Source organism: Chionomys nivalis, chromosome 10 (genome assembly GCF_950005125.1).
Source record: "Chionomys nivalis chromosome 10, mChiNiv1.1, whole genome shotgun sequence".
In the NCBI taxonomy this organism is placed as follows: Eukaryota; Metazoa; Chordata; class Mammalia; order Rodentia; family Cricetidae; genus Chionomys; species Chionomys nivalis.
The window spans coordinates 48,584,178-48,603,267 of NC_080095.1; the positions used below are offsets into that span (position 1 = coordinate 48,584,178).

The 19,090-nt window shown below is 43.3% G+C and overlaps 1 protein-coding gene and 1 pseudogene across 1 annotated transcript in view; both read right to left on the reverse strand.

Moving 5' to 3' along the window:
* The window catches only part of Syne2 (spectrin repeat containing nuclear envelope protein 2), a 300,335-nt gene that overhangs the window by 216,488 nt on the left and 64,757 nt on the right, over positions 1-19,090 (reverse strand). The window contains exons 3-9 of the mRNA XM_057782661.1: positions 17,103-17,164; positions 14,698-14,793; positions 14,518-14,595; positions 14,337-14,429; positions 9,703-9,920; positions 5,434-5,630; positions 2,993-3,093 (exon numbers count right to left, since the gene is read on the reverse strand). Of these exons, the coding sequence (XP_057638644.1) occupies positions 2,993-3,093; positions 5,434-5,630; positions 9,703-9,920; positions 14,337-14,429; positions 14,518-14,595; positions 14,698-14,793; positions 17,103-17,164 (845 nt within the window). The remainder of the gene's footprint in view (positions 1-2,992; positions 3,094-5,433; positions 5,631-9,702; positions 9,921-14,336; positions 14,430-14,517; positions 14,596-14,697; positions 14,794-17,102; positions 17,165-19,090) is intronic.
* On the reverse strand, positions 6,841-7,396 carry LOC130882502 (60S ribosomal protein L17-like; annotated as a pseudogene).

A 19,090-nucleotide genomic window follows, 5' to 3' on the forward strand; every position in this document is an offset into this window, starting at 1 on the left:
GCTTCTAAATAAAGATTTATCAAAAGTGTATGTATATATATATATATATATATATATATATAATTTTTTTTTTTAAATGGGGACTGGAGAGATGGCTCAAAGGTTAAAAGCACTCACTGCTCTTCCAGAGGACCTGGGTTCAATTCCAAGCACTACATGGGAGTTCAAAATTGTCAGTAACTGCAGTTCCAGGGGATCTGGAACCCTCCTCTGACTTCACAGGACCAGACACAACTGTGTCATATACATACATACATGTAGGCAAGCATTCAGAGGCATAAAAGTAAATAAAACATACAGGTCATATCTTTAATCCCAGATCTAAGAAAACATAGGCACATGGATCTCTGGGAGTCCAAGGCTAAGGTCTACTTAGCAAACTCTAGGATAGCTAGGGCTACATGAGAAGTCCTATCTCAAAAAAGAAAAAGTTAAACTAACTACAGATATGGCCTATCATTTCCATTATTTCAGTATTTTAGGAAACATCGTATATCATTTTTAATGTTATTTATTACCATGTATGATGAGGGGAAACCACATGTGCCAAACCAAGAATATTGAGGTCAAGAAACAATTCTAAGGACTCATTTCTCTCCTTTCGCCTTTACATGGGTTGCAGAGATGAAACTCAGGTCACCAGGTTCGTTCAGCAAATGTCAATCATTTTTATGCACTAAGTCATCTTAACAACCTCCTAAATCACTTTATAGCAGGTCTGTTGCCAAAAACAATCATTCCAAAAAATATTGTGAAGACCTTACAGATCAGAAATACACACACACACACAAACAAAAACAAAAAACTAGCAAAATTCTCAGATGTGCTATCCTGTAGACAGGAGCAGTGCTCTTTCTAAATCTGAGATATTAGCTGCAACAGGCTTGCTCACAAGCGAATGCAGATTTTACTGCTGGAAGATAAATCCGGCGGTTACAGCTTTCTGTTCTTTTGCCTTCTTATTCTAGTAAGCAAGAGCGCTGCTCAATATTTTGGCACCCAACTTCATGAGTTGAATTTGTTATCTTATTTTTATATGAGAGTTCATTAGGAAGGGGATGCCTCTCGGAGGTCCAAAACGACCTGCGCATTTATGAGGCTAGTCCCCCTGAACATAACTTCCAGAATCAGTAACAACATGTCTGGCAGCCTGGGCCATAACAGCTGGAAAAGCAGTCCAGTTTATCAGACAAAAGGTATGTAACCAAGCCTGAGAAAGTCACTTAAAGGAGCTTTTAATATGGATTTTATTTGATAACTTGTTACATTCACCATACTCAGTAATCTTCATGGAAGCACGGTGAAGGGTGCCAAACCAAAGGGCAATGGCAGCGTGATCATGTAAATGCCTAAAAATTACAAAACTGAACACTTCAAATATCTTAATTTTATAGTATATGAATATTCCAGTAAAACAAAAGTTACAATAGATCAAAATTCTATTATCTCTAAGTTTTTCAAAAAGACTGGAGAGATGGCTTGCAGTCAAGATCACTGGAGACTCTTCTAGAAGACCCGGGTTTGGTTCCCAGCACCCAATGGAGATGCCCTCTTTTGGCCATCATGGCATCATAAGCACCACATGAATATGGTGCAGATAGATATGCAGGCAAAAATCACCAAACGAATGAATAAAGAGCTAAGTGTGGGGGCACACACCTTTAATCACAGCACTGAAGAGATAGTCTAGTCTACATAGTGAATTCCAGAGTACCCAGTGCTATAGAGAGAGACCCTGTCTCCCCAAAACAAAAACAAATCTGCAAATTGTTCAAAAGGCAGCTTAACTTAGAACTCATCCTGAGTGACACCCGCTATAGTTTGGCTTTTGAACAACAAATAATGTCACAAATTGGTGATGTGGGATTTTCCTCTGTATGCTGTGATGACCATTAATGAATAAAGAACTGGTTTGAGCCTACAGTGGAGCAGGGCAGGGCGGGGCAGAGCTAGGTGGGGAGGACTAGACTGCATGCTGGGAGAAAGAAGGGCGGAGTCAGAGAGAAGCCATGTAGCCCTGCTGACGCTGGAACTTCTCCCAGTAAGCCACAGCTTCATGGTGATACACAGATTAATGGAAATGGGTTACATTAATATGTAAGAGTTAGCCAGTAAGAAGCTAGAGCTAATGGACCAAGCAGTGATTTAATTAATACAGTTTCTGTGTGATTATTTCGGGGCTAGGCAGCTGGGAACCAACAAGCAGCTTCCTCCAAGTTGGGCACCAGCAGCAGACAGCACTAAGAGGTTAGGCCCAGCAGAAAGTGCTAAGTCTTTGAGGGCATATCCCAAGGGGACCACAGAACTCTAGTGTCTTCTCAGCTGTGTTTCCCTGGTCCTGCCATACATGGCCCATTAGGATGTCCCACCTGACCAATGCTGGCTGGGCACGCCCTAACCTCTCACACCACGGGTGAAAATGAACCTCTTCTCGTCTCAGGCATGCACTGTGTGTCACGCTAACACGGAAATGCCACAACGCTAATCCAGAAGATAATTCAGATAATTCAGCAAAGCTTGGCAAACCATCACTCGAACATAAAAGAAAGAAAATCCCAAGCAAATGAATTACAGTGGAAGAAATTCAAATATTAGTTTCCAGGGAGGAAGTATAGAGCTCAGAAAAGAGGCATGATGGACATTGAAACTATTTTATATCATAACTTCAGGTATGGTTTACATACTCGTACAAATGGCACATTTAAGTTGTGAGCGCAACTCACATTTTGTTTCATTTTGTTTTTAGTCAGACCAAGCAAATGAATTACAGTGGAAGAAATTCAAATATTAGTTTCCAGGGAGGAAGTATAGAGCTCAGAAAAGAGGCATGATGGACATTGAAACTATTTTATATCATAACTTCAGGTATGGTTTACATACTCGTACAAATGGCACATTTAAGTTGTGAGCGCAACTCACATTTTGTTTCATTTTGTTTTTAGTCAGACCATTAGTGTACAACCAAAAGGAGGTGACAGGTGGGAAGCTGTACCTGAGCTGAAGTTCCAGCGCCAGGGGCATCCCTTGAATACTTCAGGAACTGCGCCACGTAAGTCATGATGGACTTCTCGTCAGGATTCATGACATCTACATCTGCAAGACACACCACACAGCCCGTCAGCCGTCGAACAGACTTCCCACAATTAATTCTCAAGAAGTCTACGGCCAAGGCCATTGGGTTCAGAGGCTCTTGAATTAACTGGTCATGGGCCAGTCCTGAAGTCTCTGGTCCATTCTCCTGGCTCCAACACTGGTCAGAATTCAGACTTTAGATCTGCAGTCAGACAGAAGCAGGGAGAATGCTGACGTTGCATAAACAACCTCAGAGTAAGAAACATAGTGTCGCTCAGCGTGTTGTCAACTGCGGGATGACACAGTAATCAGAGGGGTAGAGAGACGAAAACCAAAGTGTTTCTCCTTCTGGAGACGCAGTGCATGGGGTCCTGCAGGATACAGGAGTACACAGCAAGGGTAACCGATTCCTAGCACACTAGTCCAGGCATCTGTGCAGTAAACCATGTCTATACAGAAGATCTGTCCAGGACATTCAGAGTTAACTCATTCATGGAATTAATAAACCTGATTTCTATGGGCCAGTATTTGTGCCACATGTAAGAAAAATAATGACCTCAAAAATCAAGGTAATAAATGCTGAAACCTAACCCTTCCCAATGAAAAGACTTATTTTTGCTATTGTTTGTGCTTTAGAGAATTACCATGTCTACTAATTCTTTATGTACTTTTGAACAGGGCCTCACCAGGCTGGCCTCAGCTTCCTAAGTCCTGGGATTACAGATGTGCACCCACGCTCATCTACATCCAAGGGGAGAAAGGCCGCTACTTCACCCTCATCTCCAGTTCCCTTCCGTGATTTGGTGACAGTGACTAGAAACCACCATGCTGCTTGTACTTACGCCACAGACATACAAATGAGGACTCGGTTTGTCCCTTTACTGACTTGTACAAATGCTCACTGGGGCCGTTATTAATGACACAGATGCTAAAATATGTTGTCTAGTGCTGACATGTGGCAATTAACATAAAAGACTAATATTTGATTAAGCAAAGAAACCATTCATGCCACTGAAGAGCAAATGGGATTCTGGCACACGTGCTACTCCCCTACCTGTTAACATAGAGAAAACTTCCAATTGACATTCAGGTCAGGTTACCCTCATAATTCTGCAACCTGAAGCCTATAGATTGATGCAAGAGAGTGGTAAAATCAGAAAAGCCTTCTTAGCCGATTAGGACTGCATAGTAAAGTATAGCGTACACTTTGTTATTTACCAATTATGTGCTACATATACTTAACAGAAGCCAGATTTATAGGAAACAAGTCCAGGTGTGTGTGCTTCACACTGTTTGGAGAGCCGTGCACTGGTCACATCTAATCCACACTCCTGCAGAGACAGCTAGAGCTACAAGCTGCCCTTCACCTGTGGCCTCACCATGCTTGCATGAATCCTATACACCACGCTAATAACTTCATTTTTGGCACTTATTTGTCTGGGAGAGCCACATGGCATAGCACATATGGAGAGGTCAGGGCAACTTGGGAACGTTGATTCTCTCGTTCTATCATGAGATTTCCAAGAACTGAATTAGGAGGTCAGGTTTGGCAGCAAATCCTTTACCCCCAATCTTGCTGACCCAGCTTACTCGCCTGCCTGCCTTCTTTCCTTCCTTGCTTGCTTCCTTCGTTCCTTTTTTAAGACAGGCCCTCACTGTGTAGAACTGACTAGCCTAGAACTTGCTGTGTGTCCCAGGCTGGCCTCAAACTCAGCAGTCCTTCTGTCTTTAATCTCCCATACTGATATTAATTTTTTTACAAATATGTATGGTCTATTTGAGAAACTAGGCGAGTGTTCTTCAGAAACAAATTATTTTAACAATAATTCTATAAAGTTAAAATTGGCATTTACAATTTCCTTGTTAATAATCAAAGACAAGGACTGAGCAGGATGAGTGCCAAAGTGTGATCAACCACGTAAGGAGAACACGGAAGAGGAAACTGTGACTCTCCCTCAGTTACAGGAGGAGAGAGCTGGAACAGGGAGAGAGACAAACAAGAGCGATTCACAAACAAGTGTGATTCACAGACAAGTGTGATTCAAAACTAAAGAAGCTTGCAGGAGAGCTGAGGAAAATCAGAATAAAGAACACAATACAGAACATACTAGAAGGAAATTAAGACAAAGGCTCAAATTGCTTTAACAAAGGCAATGCTTACATTCAGCTGCAACTTCACTTTCTCAATGACAGAAGTAATTGGTGCAAAGTCCCAATCCATGAAATTCGATTAAGAGTAAGTTCAATCTTCCAGCATGAAAATACATTGCTATGGTCACCAGCACAGAGGTGCAGCTTCAAATCAACTTCCTGTGGGACCTTAAAACAAGGAGGTTTCCAAAGAAAAGAAGAGCTCTCTACCTTCGGGCTCCAGCAATTTGGGGATCTTCAGCTCATGCTCCGCGATCCTGAAGGCCTCTTTCAGATTCTCTTTGCTGGATCTGTGCCTCACACTGTCCATGTCAATCAGGTCCGGCCGCAAGGCATGAATGACAGCCAAAAAGGCCATCCCATTTCTCCAGCTTGACTTAAAATCTGTCACACTGACAGACTCAGATCTGTGCAAAGGGATGTAATATAGACAGTCGTTAAAAAAATAAAAATAAAAATGTTCCCACTGTAGTCAATGGTAACTAAAATATAATTCAGAGAAACAAACACTATAGATGAATCCCATGATCCTAGGGAAATTTTGCATTTGAACCTTATTGTCAAACAGGTAAAAGGTCAATAAGAATGCTCAGAATACCACAGAGCAATAATTCACAAAGTGTGGTCCCTGCCACCTCACCAACATCTCCTGAGATGAAAGTATTGAAAACGGAAATTCACAGGTCTCCTCTCCACCCAGTGCATCAGACTTCAGAAGGGGGCCTAGAATCTGGAGGTGCCTCCAGTACCCCCACCACCACACACACAAGATATTCTTCATTTAACCATCTACTGGCTCAAGTCTGACTTTAGACTCCTACAGTGAGTCAAGATCATTTACCATAGGAAACAATATTTTGCCCTCAGTGGAGCAAATCAAATGATACTTTGGACCAAATTATTGCCTAGTTGCCTGGCTGTTCACTGAACAGAGAGACTTCATCATTTCTCTGCTTACAATCTGTTGTCATGGATAAAAGCGTAAACTGATGGACAGAGGAACAAATTCAGACTTAAAAGGAAGGAACTGCTGAGTTGTTACGAAATGGATGGAACTTAGAAGGCATTGTGCTGATTAAAACAAATCCATCAAAAAGGACAAATACTATCTAGTTACATGTGGCTCTTTCAGCCACACTGACAAGACAGAAAATAGATGGGTGGCATCCGGTGGTCAGGGAGGAAGAATATGGAGTTATTGTTTAATAGGTATAATAGAGTTTCAACCATGGAAGATGGAGATTGTCACTGGTGGAGTGTAGGGAGAGCTGCACAGCAACACACGAGGTACCACCAAACCACACCCCTAAAATAGTTAAGGGTCAGTTTGCCACTGTAATACCTTCCACCTGGTTCACAGGGTGGTGACTTGGGCCCTGAGCACCTTGCCCATCTGAACATCTCTTCTCATACCATGAGGCAGCCACATCTGCCTCCGTTCTCTCCTATAGACAGATGTTCTTTCTCACAGATTCCACACATTCAAAGGTTTCCCTCAGGCCCCAGCCCAAAGGCCCAACCTAACCACCTACAGGAAGGGAAACTGTCCCTTGTCCCCACCACTCTTTTTTTTTTTTTTTTTTTTTTACTTTTATCTGCATTTATTTCATGTTGAATTTATTCCCGTGCCATAAGTTTTTGTTTCTTCAGTTTCTTCTGGGATATCTTTTTCTTCTGTGCAACCTCCTCTTCTGGCTTTGGAACAATCTGTTCCTTTTCAGTGAGGATCATCTCGATGTGGCAGGGGGAACTCATGTATGGGTTAATCCGGCCATGAGCTCTGTAAATTCGTCGGTGCATCTTAGGTGCTTTGTTCACCTGGATGTGCTCAATGACCAGAGAGTCCACATCTAAACCCTTCAGTTCAGCATTGCTCTCTGCATTTTTCAGCATGTGCAGCCAAAAATTCCGCACTCTTTTTTGGCCACCGACCCTGTGTCCAGCCCCACTGTTTGGCCTGGGCGCACCTACCGACTCCACCATTGTACCGTCGGAATGGCACACACTGCTTCTTCAAAGTGACATCTTTCAGATACTTGGTGGCTTTTCGGATATGCATACCCTTGATGGCCTGGGCCGTTTCACGGGTGTTCTTAAAGTGAACTCGAAGGTTTGATCCTCTCGATTTGCATGATTTTGTAGGGTTTTCTGGGTCAAGAGAGTAACGAACCATCTTCACGGGTCACCTCTGGCCGCTTACAGGAAGAGAGCATCCCCACCACTCTTGACCACTGAGTGAATCCTCTTCACTCTGTGCCAACTGCACCAACCCAGTCCATCTGCTTCCCCTCCAGGTTGCATCGCTCAAGAGACAAGGCCTGATATGTTCATGCTTGTTTTATCTTACTATATTTTATTATTAACCCTTAGAAGTTTTTCTAAGTCTAATGAGACAGAAAGGGGGTGGATCTGGATAGGGAAGTAGGGAGGAGCTGAGCAGAGTAGAGTGAGGGTGTAGTGTTTTGAATACAAATGGTCCCCATATGCTCATAAATTTGAATGCTTGGTCACCAGGAAGTGGCACAATCGGGTGGTGTGGCCTTTTGGGAGGAAGAGTGTTACTGGGGGTGGGTGGGCTTTGAGGGCTCAAGGGCTCAAGCTAAGCCCACAGGGTACTCCTCTTCCTCTGCCTGCAGATCCAGATGTAGAACTCTCAGCTACCATGTCTGCCCGCATGCCACCATGCTCCCTGACTAAACCTCTGAAACTGTAAGCCAGTCCCAGTTAAATATTTTCCTTTGTAAGAGTTGCTGTGGTCGTGGTGTCTCTTCACAGCAGAACATGGAATAAGGCAGGGATCCAACACCTCTGGGCTCCTTATTATTTCTATGTACATACCCATATACATAATATGCTTTTTTAATTTAAAAAATAAAAAATGGCAAAAGAAATCAAACTTCCCTTTATCATCTCTACTTTTCTTCTTAAAAAATTCATCCCAGGCTGGTGAGATGGCTCAGCAGGTAAAGAACTTGCCACATAAACCTGGTGGCCTGAGTCCAGTCCTCAGGACACAATAACAGTAGAAGGGGAGGAGCAGCTCCCCAAAGTTGTCTTCTGACCTCCACGTACACGCCATGGTACACACATACCCACCCACACACAAACACAACATTCATAAACATAATAAATAAAATAAATTTTAAAAACAAAAATACATCTTCTTTGGTTCCTTTTCTATTTGATGAGGATCAATTAGAAAATATAGTTAAAGTTTCCAAAAAATGAGGCGTATGGTTTCTAACTATACAGATAGAGCAAACCATGGCGCCACTTTGCATATTAGTTATTTCATTCTTTCATTACACATTTATCCTGGCTTAGTGAATTGACTCAGCAAGTGCTTACCACACAAATCTGGCAGCCTGAGTTCAATCCCCAGAACCCTTCTAAAGGCGGAAGGAAAGAACCAAGTCCATAAAGTTGTCCTCTGCCCTCTACAGGCATACTATGGCACGCCTGTGCCACATTCACGTGTGTGTGCGCACACACACACACTAATAGTAATAGCAGATTTTTGTAATTTTTAAAAAGACATGGCCTTGACTTTCAAAGTGTTTATGTTAGTCTTCACTGTCAACTTGATGGAATTTAAAATCACCATGGCAGGCGAGATCTCTGGGCATACCTGGGAGAGATCGTCTAGAGCAGGTAGATTAATGTGAGATGCATGTGGGCTGGGACTATGGGTGGAATAACAAGGAGCAAGTAAGCTAAGCACAAAGAAGATCCGTTGCCTTCTGCCTCCTGACTGTGGGTGCACTGGGACCCGCCTCCTCATGCTCCCACCATCACACCTCCCCTCACCATAACGAACTGCATCTCCCTGCACCTGGGAGATCAAACAAACCCTTGGCTGCACAAGTTGCTCCCATCAGGTATTTTGTCGCAGTAACAAACCAAGTAACTAACACAAGTAGGTAAGACTCTAGACCTAAAGCTGCCTCCTAGATGCATGAGGGGATTGTGCCTAAAGAAATACTTAATGCCAGGCGTTAAGGTGTGTGCTTTAATCCAGCACATAGGAAACAGAGGCAGTTGGACGTGAGTTTGAGAGCAGCCAGGGAAACATAGTGAGACACCTTTCAAAAAGAAGGGGGGGGGGGCGCTTAAGTATTGTCCTATCTGCCCATAGCAATAAACTACCAAAACACGGCACATGGAGTAAAGTTGTCGTCTTTGCAACCAGAAGTAGCTAAGCCCACCAGTATCCACCTCTGGAAGACTCACTATGAAATGGTGATTCTGTGAGTGGACCATCTAGTCAGTCGTCTATGAGGTTGTGTGACTGGACACGGCTGCTATGTTCGTCTCATTAGGACACAGCAAACTGCTCATGCAGCACACCACTCCCGGTCACAGAAAACTACTCATGTGGTACACCGTCCCCAGCCAACAGCCAACCACGTGGTACACTGCTCCTGGCCACAGCCAACTACTCACGTGGCACACTGCTCCTGGCCACAGCCAACTACTCACGTGGCACACTGCTCCTGAGCCCACTGAAGAAGGGCCTTCTTTGCAGACAACTGCCATCTTGCTTGAGCTTGTGCTTTGGAGAACTTCTTAGCCGGAGGACTTGAGGTAGGAGATGAATCGGCCGCATTCACGATGTCCGAAGAAGGTATGTCCGAAGAAGGTATGTCCGAAGAAGGTTGATTATAATCACAATGCAGAGTCCGAGCAAGCTCCTCAATCTAAGGAGAACAAAATTGTTAACAAGCAGGCTAGCCTATGCCACTCAGTCCAAGCACTTAAAAAGCATTCTTTAGCAATGACAACGTATCCTGCTTTAAATGAACACTAAAAACAATTGAGTATCAGCATTTTGACATTTGAAACTATAATTTTGCTTTCCTTGGGTCTGGACAGGGGTCATTCTGCATGTAACCAGGAAATGGCATCCCACAGAGGGCAAGCATCCACTCATCCCCTAAAGATCCCCAGCACTACCAGCACTGATGGATTCAACTGAAAAGAACCAAGTGGGACTCCTAGTCAAGAATCCTTAGAGACTGGATGGACTGGAAGGCATCTCCTCCAATTACAAAACATTAGGAACAAAAGCACATACAGAGAAGAGAGAAAGGGAGGGAGAGAGAGGGAGGGAAGGAGGGAGGGAGGAAAGAAGGGAGAGAGGGAGAGAAACACAGGGCAGGCAAGCTTCCAAAGAAAAAATAAAATCACCATTAAGGACATGAAAGACATGGGTCAGTAAAATGGATTAGCAGGTAAAGCTACTTGCTGCATAAGCCTGGAAATATGTTTTCAAGTCCGAGGACCCAAAAAAAGGTGGAAGAAGCAACTCCATAAAGGTGTCTGCTGACCTTCACATGCAAGCCATGGTGTACAGATACAGACACAGACACACACACACACACACACACACACACACACACACACACACACAAAGTCTACCTTAAAAGAAGAAGTGAGTGGGGCCGAAATGGCTCAGTGGTTAAGAGAGTTTGTTATTTTTCCAGAGGATATGAGTTCAGTTCTCAACACCCACATCCATCAGGAAGCTCACATCATCAGTGCCTGTAACTCCAACTCCAGGGGATCCTATACTCTTTCCAGACACAAACGTGATACACACTCATACGGATGCCCAAACATGCACATATATAAAAAAAATCTTTAAGAAAAAATAAAAAATAAGGAATTTAAGAAATAAAAAGACAGAGCTGGGGAGACAGCTCTGCAGTGAAGGGTCTTAAACTTCCCAACCTTTAGAACTATGAAGTAACCATATCTGCTTATCACGAATTACTATCCTATGTGTTCTATTATGGCCTCACAAAATGGAATAAGACACTAACTATAGTGTTAAAAGAGGAAACACACAGGACCGACAATTCCACTTTTAGACATATTTCAGTGGGAATGTAGGCCCAGAAGACTAAATGATACATATACAAATATTCCTAGCAGTTCGACTACAATAACTAAAACTCACCAAGAAAAGAAACGTGTGTCCAAAGTGGGCCGGCGAGCGAGTGTGGTGCCATATACCGGAAGGGCAATGAAAGACACCTCGTCACAACCACCTACGCTAAGTGAATTAAGTCAGGCACAAGAGGGTGAGTGGGAGCTAATGAGAATAAACTCACAGTTCTGCCTCTGGGATTAGTAATGCTAAAACGCCTCCCAAAGGACTCAGATGGTGGGCACCATTAGGGAAAGAGCAGGGTCAGGATGCCATCAGGCACTCTGTTGGTATCTTAGGTGGTGATAGCAGGAGTCAGCTTAATTTATGGAGCTCACCGCACTTTACATGTGAATTTGCATATCTTTGTGTATCTTAGACTTCAGTAAGTTGACTTAAAACAGTGTAACAAACCCATTCTTAAAGTTTCCAAACTGCAACTCCTACATCAGAATTCCACTTCTAAGAATTTGGTCCGTGATTTATTTTATTGCAGATGTATGGAAAGGTTTTATCTTGAGGATAGAACTGAAGTTACTCATGATCAGAAGTAACTGAGCCTTCTGGATGCCCACTAAGTGGTGAGATAGAGTACTTTACAGCCAGAGCCATATACCTCTGATAAAATAGATATCAATTTAGAGAGAGGCTCATTAGAACAGTTTGGAACAGTATGGGGAATGAGACCCCATGTTGCTAAGTTATAGCAGTGCTTCAGTTTCCAAGGGGACCGGCTCCCTTCAGTTGCTTACAGCTGAGGATGCTCAAGTCTCTTGTAGTATGTAGTACATTCTTTGCATACAACCTATGCAAATGTCCCACCTCAGAAAGTCATCTGAGTTCCCTATAATACGTAGAACACAATGTAAATACCATGGAAATGGTTGTTGGGCTACTTAGCAGAATGATGCCAAGCAAAACGTTTACATACATTTAGTTCAAATAGAAACATTTTTCAGAATTATCCTCAATCCTTGGTTGGTATAAGGAACATAACGCAGGACCCATATATGACTATGTATTAGTTCCTGCTGTATACATAAAGATTGGATATTAAATTGTTCTCAGTTACATGTGAAGGGTGGACTGTGAATAACTTTACTTTCTATAACCTATCCAAAATTTTAAATTTCATTTTACACACACACCACACCACACACACACACACACACACACATATGAGTGTTTTGCCTGCATGTATGTGTATATGCCACATTTGTGTCTGGTGCTCATGGAGATCAGAAAGGGGCACTAGAGCTGGAGAGATGGCTCAGCCATTAAGAGCTAGGCTCACAACCAAAAATATAAAGAAAGGGGCATTGGATCCCCTGAAAATGGAGTTATAGATAGCTATAAACTGACATTTAGACGCTGGGATTGAACCCAGGTCCTCTGAAAGAGTAGCAAGAACTCTTAACCACTGAGCCACCTCTCCAGCCCCAAATTACCCCATTTTAACATCTTACCATATTCGGTCCTGCTTTCTGTCTCCAATTCCACTTTCCTCCTTTCCCAGAGGAAAAGCTACACTCCCAAATTTAGTTCTCATCGCTAACATGTATATTATTTTGTTCTAGCTACAAAGGCACGCAATACAGAAAAATATCCAAATTTTACAACAATTAGTTGGGCAATATTCTAAGTCTGACTAAAATAAACATTTGTTACCCAATACATACATAAATATATAGTTATTTTTAAAGCAACAATAATAAACATTCTCCATGCAGAGTCAGTTCAAACTGGTACTGTGATGGTAATTCAGGATGGGACAGCAAACACTGGACATCCAAAGTCCAAACGGAAAACAACAAAATGGCTGAAAGACCTTCCTTGGTTGAAATAAAATTTGGACTTTAATTAAAATCCAAACAGGGATTCATTAAACAAATAAGAAATACTTTGACAGTCAAAGTATCCTGAGAAGCCTGGAGATGCAACTTATTCCAAAGAGATCACAACCAGCTAGAAGGGGTTTCAGCCTGAACTAGCCATGTCCTGTAGCAGAAAGCAAATCCATGTTCTGCAGACATCGTCACACACAGTGTCTCTTCCTAATTCAAAGGGAAAATCAACAGCTTTCTTTCCTGGCCCCTGGCCTGTCGCTGTTGCTCTCTGATGTCCTCCTGAGAGGGTGTGGGGCACTCCATCTCACAGAAATTCCTAGGATCCCAGGGGCTACTTCACTTATCTCCTGTTTTTGTTTTGTCTGTGACAGGGCCTTACTCAGTAATCCTGTCTGACCTGAAACTCACTCTGCAGCTCAGGTTAACCTTGGACTCCTAGCAATCTTCCTGCTGTGGCTTCCCAAAGCTGAGATCACAAAAGTGAGCCACCGTGCCTGGCCACGTGTCTTCCTTAGAGGGGCCATACGCCAGTCTTTACGTCAGGGAAGCCACTGTGACAGTTTGCAGTGCAGGAGAATAAAGTGGGGACAGAAAGACACAGAAAGCATAAGAGGAAGACCAAGGCTTTCCTTAACAACCCACAGTGAGACAGAGGAGGCTACTTAAGGACTCCAACCCCACCCAAACCTCAAGAGGGAAAGGGAGTGTTCAGGGAGAAAGGGGCAGAAAAAGAACAATGCTTCGTGCAGATAGCACCCCTGTCTGTTCAAAGTCTGACCTTCTCAGCACTGTCAGGAGTTCGGCCAAATGCTGCTGCTCAAAACTATACTGAAATTCCACCAAAAACAGGTCTGTCATCATAAAAGGCCACTCCTCAGATGAGTGAAAGATGCCATCAGACACTGACATTTGAAGTTTCTTTAATACAAGACAGGCTTGGTGGCATGCACCTTTAATCCCAGCACTTGGAAGGTAGAAGCCAGTGATTTCTGAGAGTTTGGGCAGCCTGATCTACATAGTTCCAGGCTAGCCAGGACTACACAGTGAAACCCTGTCTTTTCAAACAAGCAAAAAGTATGTGTGTGCATAAATTTATATATATATGTGTGTGCATATATACAAATATATGTGTGTGCTTAATGTATATAATCTATACATATACATTACACATAAATATTGGAAAAGTAGCCTTTGCTATATGCTTTCTACTTGTTGGAGATTTCGAGTCTTGTTGACAGAAGCAGCTCTGGACTGGATGACATCATGTCACACTCGCTGGGTCTCCCCACCTACCATGTGAATTAGATTAGTGATGTTCCTATCACCAAAGTGCTTACGTGGAAGTGCAGTATGATGGTCCAAATCAGGCCAAGAATGATGGATGGGTTTCCTTCCACAATATCAGCAACATGGATATTTATTAGCTTGATCTGCAGACAGAGAAGCCCAGGTTAAAGACAGCGAGCCTCCCACTGAGCCAGTCCCTCCGGAGAATCTGCACGTATGATTCATGCTCACCGATCTGTTTTTCAGGAATGTCAGGGCATGTTCTATGTTGATTCTGCACTGGAATGTATTATATCCTTTATCCCGAGGCTAAAAATTCAAGCACACACATGCCTCAGAAACAGGAAGTGCATTTAAAAACAAAACAAAACAAAACCAACCCAGTGTCTTGGTGCCATTCAAGAAGCTTACCAACTGCTGTCCTGAGAGAACTTCTAACAGATCCAGGAGGACATGGCCCTTCTTAATGTCTGCAAATAAGTCAGATACAACCGAGGGAGGTGTGTGCTGCCAAAGGAAACAAGGGAGATAATCTACAAATGATCCAAAAACACCATTAAGCAATCTCCTCAGTGGGCTTTGTGTCTTCAAAACCAGCCAGGAGTCAGCAGAAATTATCTTAAGAGAATGACACAGGACTCACAACTCCAGAGCAGTGAGACAGACAGCCTGATTCATCTCGGGTCATAGTCCCCGTTACACAACGCTCTTTCTGAGCGGAGCTTTCACAGCCCTAACCCTTGTGCATAGAGAGTGCAAAGACACCCAGAATCAGGCTGAGGATGTGTCTCTCTTAAGTGAGAATGACATGTATTGTTTGGGAGGGGTGGAGAGGGAGGACAGAGGGTAAGACTCATTCATCAGGCATCCAGGTGGTCTGAGGTTCTCAGCATCACTGAGACACAGGCCCGTAATCCAGACTAGATTTGCGCCCCAGGATACTCCCTTGCCGAATGTGTGATAAGGGTCAAGTCCCAGGCCTACTCTGTGGGACTCACACTATCTCTCTCACATAGGGACAGTGGGAAATCATCTAGAAGTCATCTGGAAGTCTAGCAAAGTAGACTAAGCCTGGAAACAGCACTAGAAGGCAGAGGCAGGAGGATGGTCAAGACCTATTGCAATTTTTAGACCAACCTGAGTTATATAGCAAGACCCAGTCTCAAAAAAAAAAAAAAAGGAAATGTGGCTGTGGCTGGAGAGATGACTTAGCATTTAAGAACACACATGTGCCAAGTGGTAGTGGTGCACACCTTTAATCCCAGCACTTGTGAGGCAGAGGCAGGAGGGTCTCTGTGAGTTTGAGCAGTGGAGTCTATAAGAGTAAGTTCCAGGACAGCTAGGGCTGTTACACAGAGAAACCCTATCTTGAAAAACAAAAACAAAAAACCCAAAACAAACAACCCATATACTGCTCTTACAAAGAATCAAAGTTCAGTTCCCAGCACCTATATTTGACTGCTCAAAACTGTAGCTCCAGGGAATCTAATGACCTCTCTGGCCTCCATGGGCACCTGTATGTCTGTGTATATATATACACACATAAATACACACATAAATAAATACACAAACAAATAAATACATACATAGATGCATAAATACATGAATAAATAAAAAAAAATCCTAGGGATCCTGATCTTGGAAGCGAAACTGGTTGGGCTTGATTAGTACCTGGATGGGAGAGATACCAGGCGTGCTGATAAAACAGAGCTCTGGATTAAAATTCCTTCTTTTAAAATGAAAGAAAGAAAGAAAGAAAGAAAGAAAGAAAGAAAGAAAGAAAGAAAGAAAGAAAGAAAGAAAGAAGGAAAGAAGGAAAGAAGGAAAGAAAAAAAGAAAGAAAAAAAGAAAGAAAAAAAGAAAGAAAGAAAGAAAATAATCACAGGAGAGTCAAGAATATCGTCCAATGGTAGGACACTTGCCTGGCATACAACCTTAGCCTTGAATTTAATGCCCAATAGCAGAACGGAAAGAAAATGTGAGCTAGGTGGTAGTTCTTCTAAAGTCACAGCTACGGGGGAACTAAGGCAGTAGGTAAATCACTGAGATGTAGGAGTTCAAGACCAGCCTGAAAAACCTCATCTCAAAAACTAAAATGTACCATTAATCCCAGCACTTGGGAGGCAGAGACAGGCAGATGAGACCAGCCTGGTCTACAAAGTGAATTCCAGGACAGCCAGGCAATATACACAGAGAAACCGGATCTCAAAAACAAAAATGTAAAAATAGTGAAATGAAATATAATTTATTTATGTATTTATAAAAATGGTGAAATTGTATAGTATACCATTTAATAAGCTATGATTTCAAAACAGCAGCTGTCATAAGCATTCATCAATTGTCAGACATGACAAGCTTAGGGTGACGTCTCATACACGTCACTCAATACAGACAAACATCACACTGTCGTTATGGCATTCCATGAAGTGTCAGCACTCTAAATGTTTTTACGGCACTGTCCAGGTCCTTCGCAGGTGCTTCTTTCTTGTTCCGGGAAAGAATAACCAATAAAGCAGAACACAGCAGTGAGTGGTGAGCACTAGTGCATTCTCTTAGAGAGAAGACATCTGTGACCTTCCATGTGTCATCGTTGCACTGTGTTTAGCTTTGGTGTCTTTGTTTGCTGCTAACAGGGTCTCATGTAGTCCAAGCTGGCCTGGAACTCACTACATAGCCAAGGCTGGTCTTGATCCCTGATCCTCCTGCCTCCAGTCCCCAAGTGCTGGAATTCCAGGCATGGGCCACCCTGGGGTAAGAGCTGTGAGAGTAAGGAAGCCACAACTGTCTTCACAGCTAAATGTCACCCTTGTCCTCACCTTTGCCAACTGCGAGTTTATCCAGCAGGTGAAGGTTTTCTTCTGCGTGTCCTCCTGCTCAGCTAGGAAAGAAGAAACAGCAATAGTCACAACATGAGAAGCGGAGGACACCTTCTGAACACACAGATTAAAGCCACAGGTCAGCTGACAAGACATGATAGTTTTTAATGCTTCTTTACTAACAAAAGATGTGAGATCTTTCACAGCTTTGTACTGTTCAAGAAACTGCAAAAAAGAAGCAACCCTTGCCTCCAGCTCTGAATAACCCGGGACATCTGGAGATGTTTCTAAAGGTTCAGTGAGAACCTTACAATTGACACTGTATCAAGCAAATTTATCATGCAAAATGCTCTGCTATTGTTGGGCAGTGGTGGTGCAAGCCTTTAATCGCAGCACTCAGGCAGAGGCAAGGGGATCTCTGTGAGTTCAAGTCCAGTCTGGTCTGCAAGAGCTAGTTCCAGGACAGGCTCCAAAGCTACAGAGAAACCCTGTCTCAAAAAACAACCAACCAACCAACCAACCAACAAATAAATAAATAAATAAAAGACCTGGGTTTAAATCCTGTCCCCACAACTAAGTGGCTATGTGACCTTGGGTGGTGACTTCACGTAACAAGCACTCACAGATGGAGGTTGATTTGAGAGGCAAATGATTCACCTAGTGTGCTTGGCACAGACCATCACATAACAAACACATAAGCCATGTTCTCATTAATGGGGTGGGGGGAGAGGAGAGTGGGGGCTGGGACGGGGCTAGACTGAGCACTAGAGTCTCCCTCCCTTCCCTTCTGTGTAGGTGTGGTCCCACTACGCTTCCTTCAGCATCCCACTTCCTCAGTGTCAAGCAGACACCTTCCAACTTAGCTTCAGGTCTCCCACCCCCTCACCTGATGGGTGGGTGTAAACAGAAGCCAGGACGTCCACTTCTGCCTCTGCCCAATGCTCACATCCTTGCTTCCACCGGTGACTGTGAATTGCCCACATCTCACATCAGTCTGCCCTTTAATCCTACTGCAGTCAGTCAACGTGCATAAACATGCATAAACACACGTTTCCTGCCTCCATCATGCACTGCCATAGTCACGTGATAGCACTTTTATTATCTCTCTAAACTCGGTCTAACGAATCTTCTACTCTGAACATCACTCCCCAAGCCTTGCTTTTCTCTTCTTCCAGTGCCCAGCTCTAAGAATCCCACCACTAATTCCACATCACCAATTCTGCCAGATTCTCATTGGCTCTCACACCCTCCATGTCATCCTTATGCCTTCCTGTCACCTTTACCCATCCCAGACGCTAAATGAGATGGTCAACTGTCATCAACACTCGCATGTGCCTCATTCGTCTTGTATTTGGTTGGCACTTTGTAGCTTTTCTCTATGCACCTCATCCTATATGTATCCTGCTGACTGAGGCCACGGCAAACCCCACTGTGGTGGTTTGAATGAGGATAGCCCCATAAGTACATATATTTAAATGTTTCCCCAGTTTAAATGGTTACCCTATCGGCAGAACTGTTTGGGAAGGATTAGGAGGTGTGGCCTTATTGGAGGAGGTGTTTTATCAGGAGCAGGCTTTGAGGTTTCGAAAGCCCCATGTCATTCCCAGTTAGCTCTCTGCCTTTGCACTCGTGGATTAGACATAAGTTCTCAATTACTGCTCCAGCACCATGCCTGCCTGCCTGCTGCCATGCTCTGATGGTCTGAGGGTCATGGACTCAACCCCTGAAACTCAACCCCTGAAACTCAAAAGAACTCTTTCTTCTATAAGTTGCTTTGGTCACGGTGTTTTCTCACATCAACAGAATAGTAACTAAGATACCCACCAATGATGATCAGTCTTACCAGTACCCTCGGTGCCACCCAACAGTCACAATGGATACCTCTCTTCTACCAATGGACAGATGCAAGACAACTTCACAGTTCCTTCTTCGAACACACAATGCCTCTTCCCTAACTCTTAGTCTCTGCTAAGACCTTTCTTTGCTGT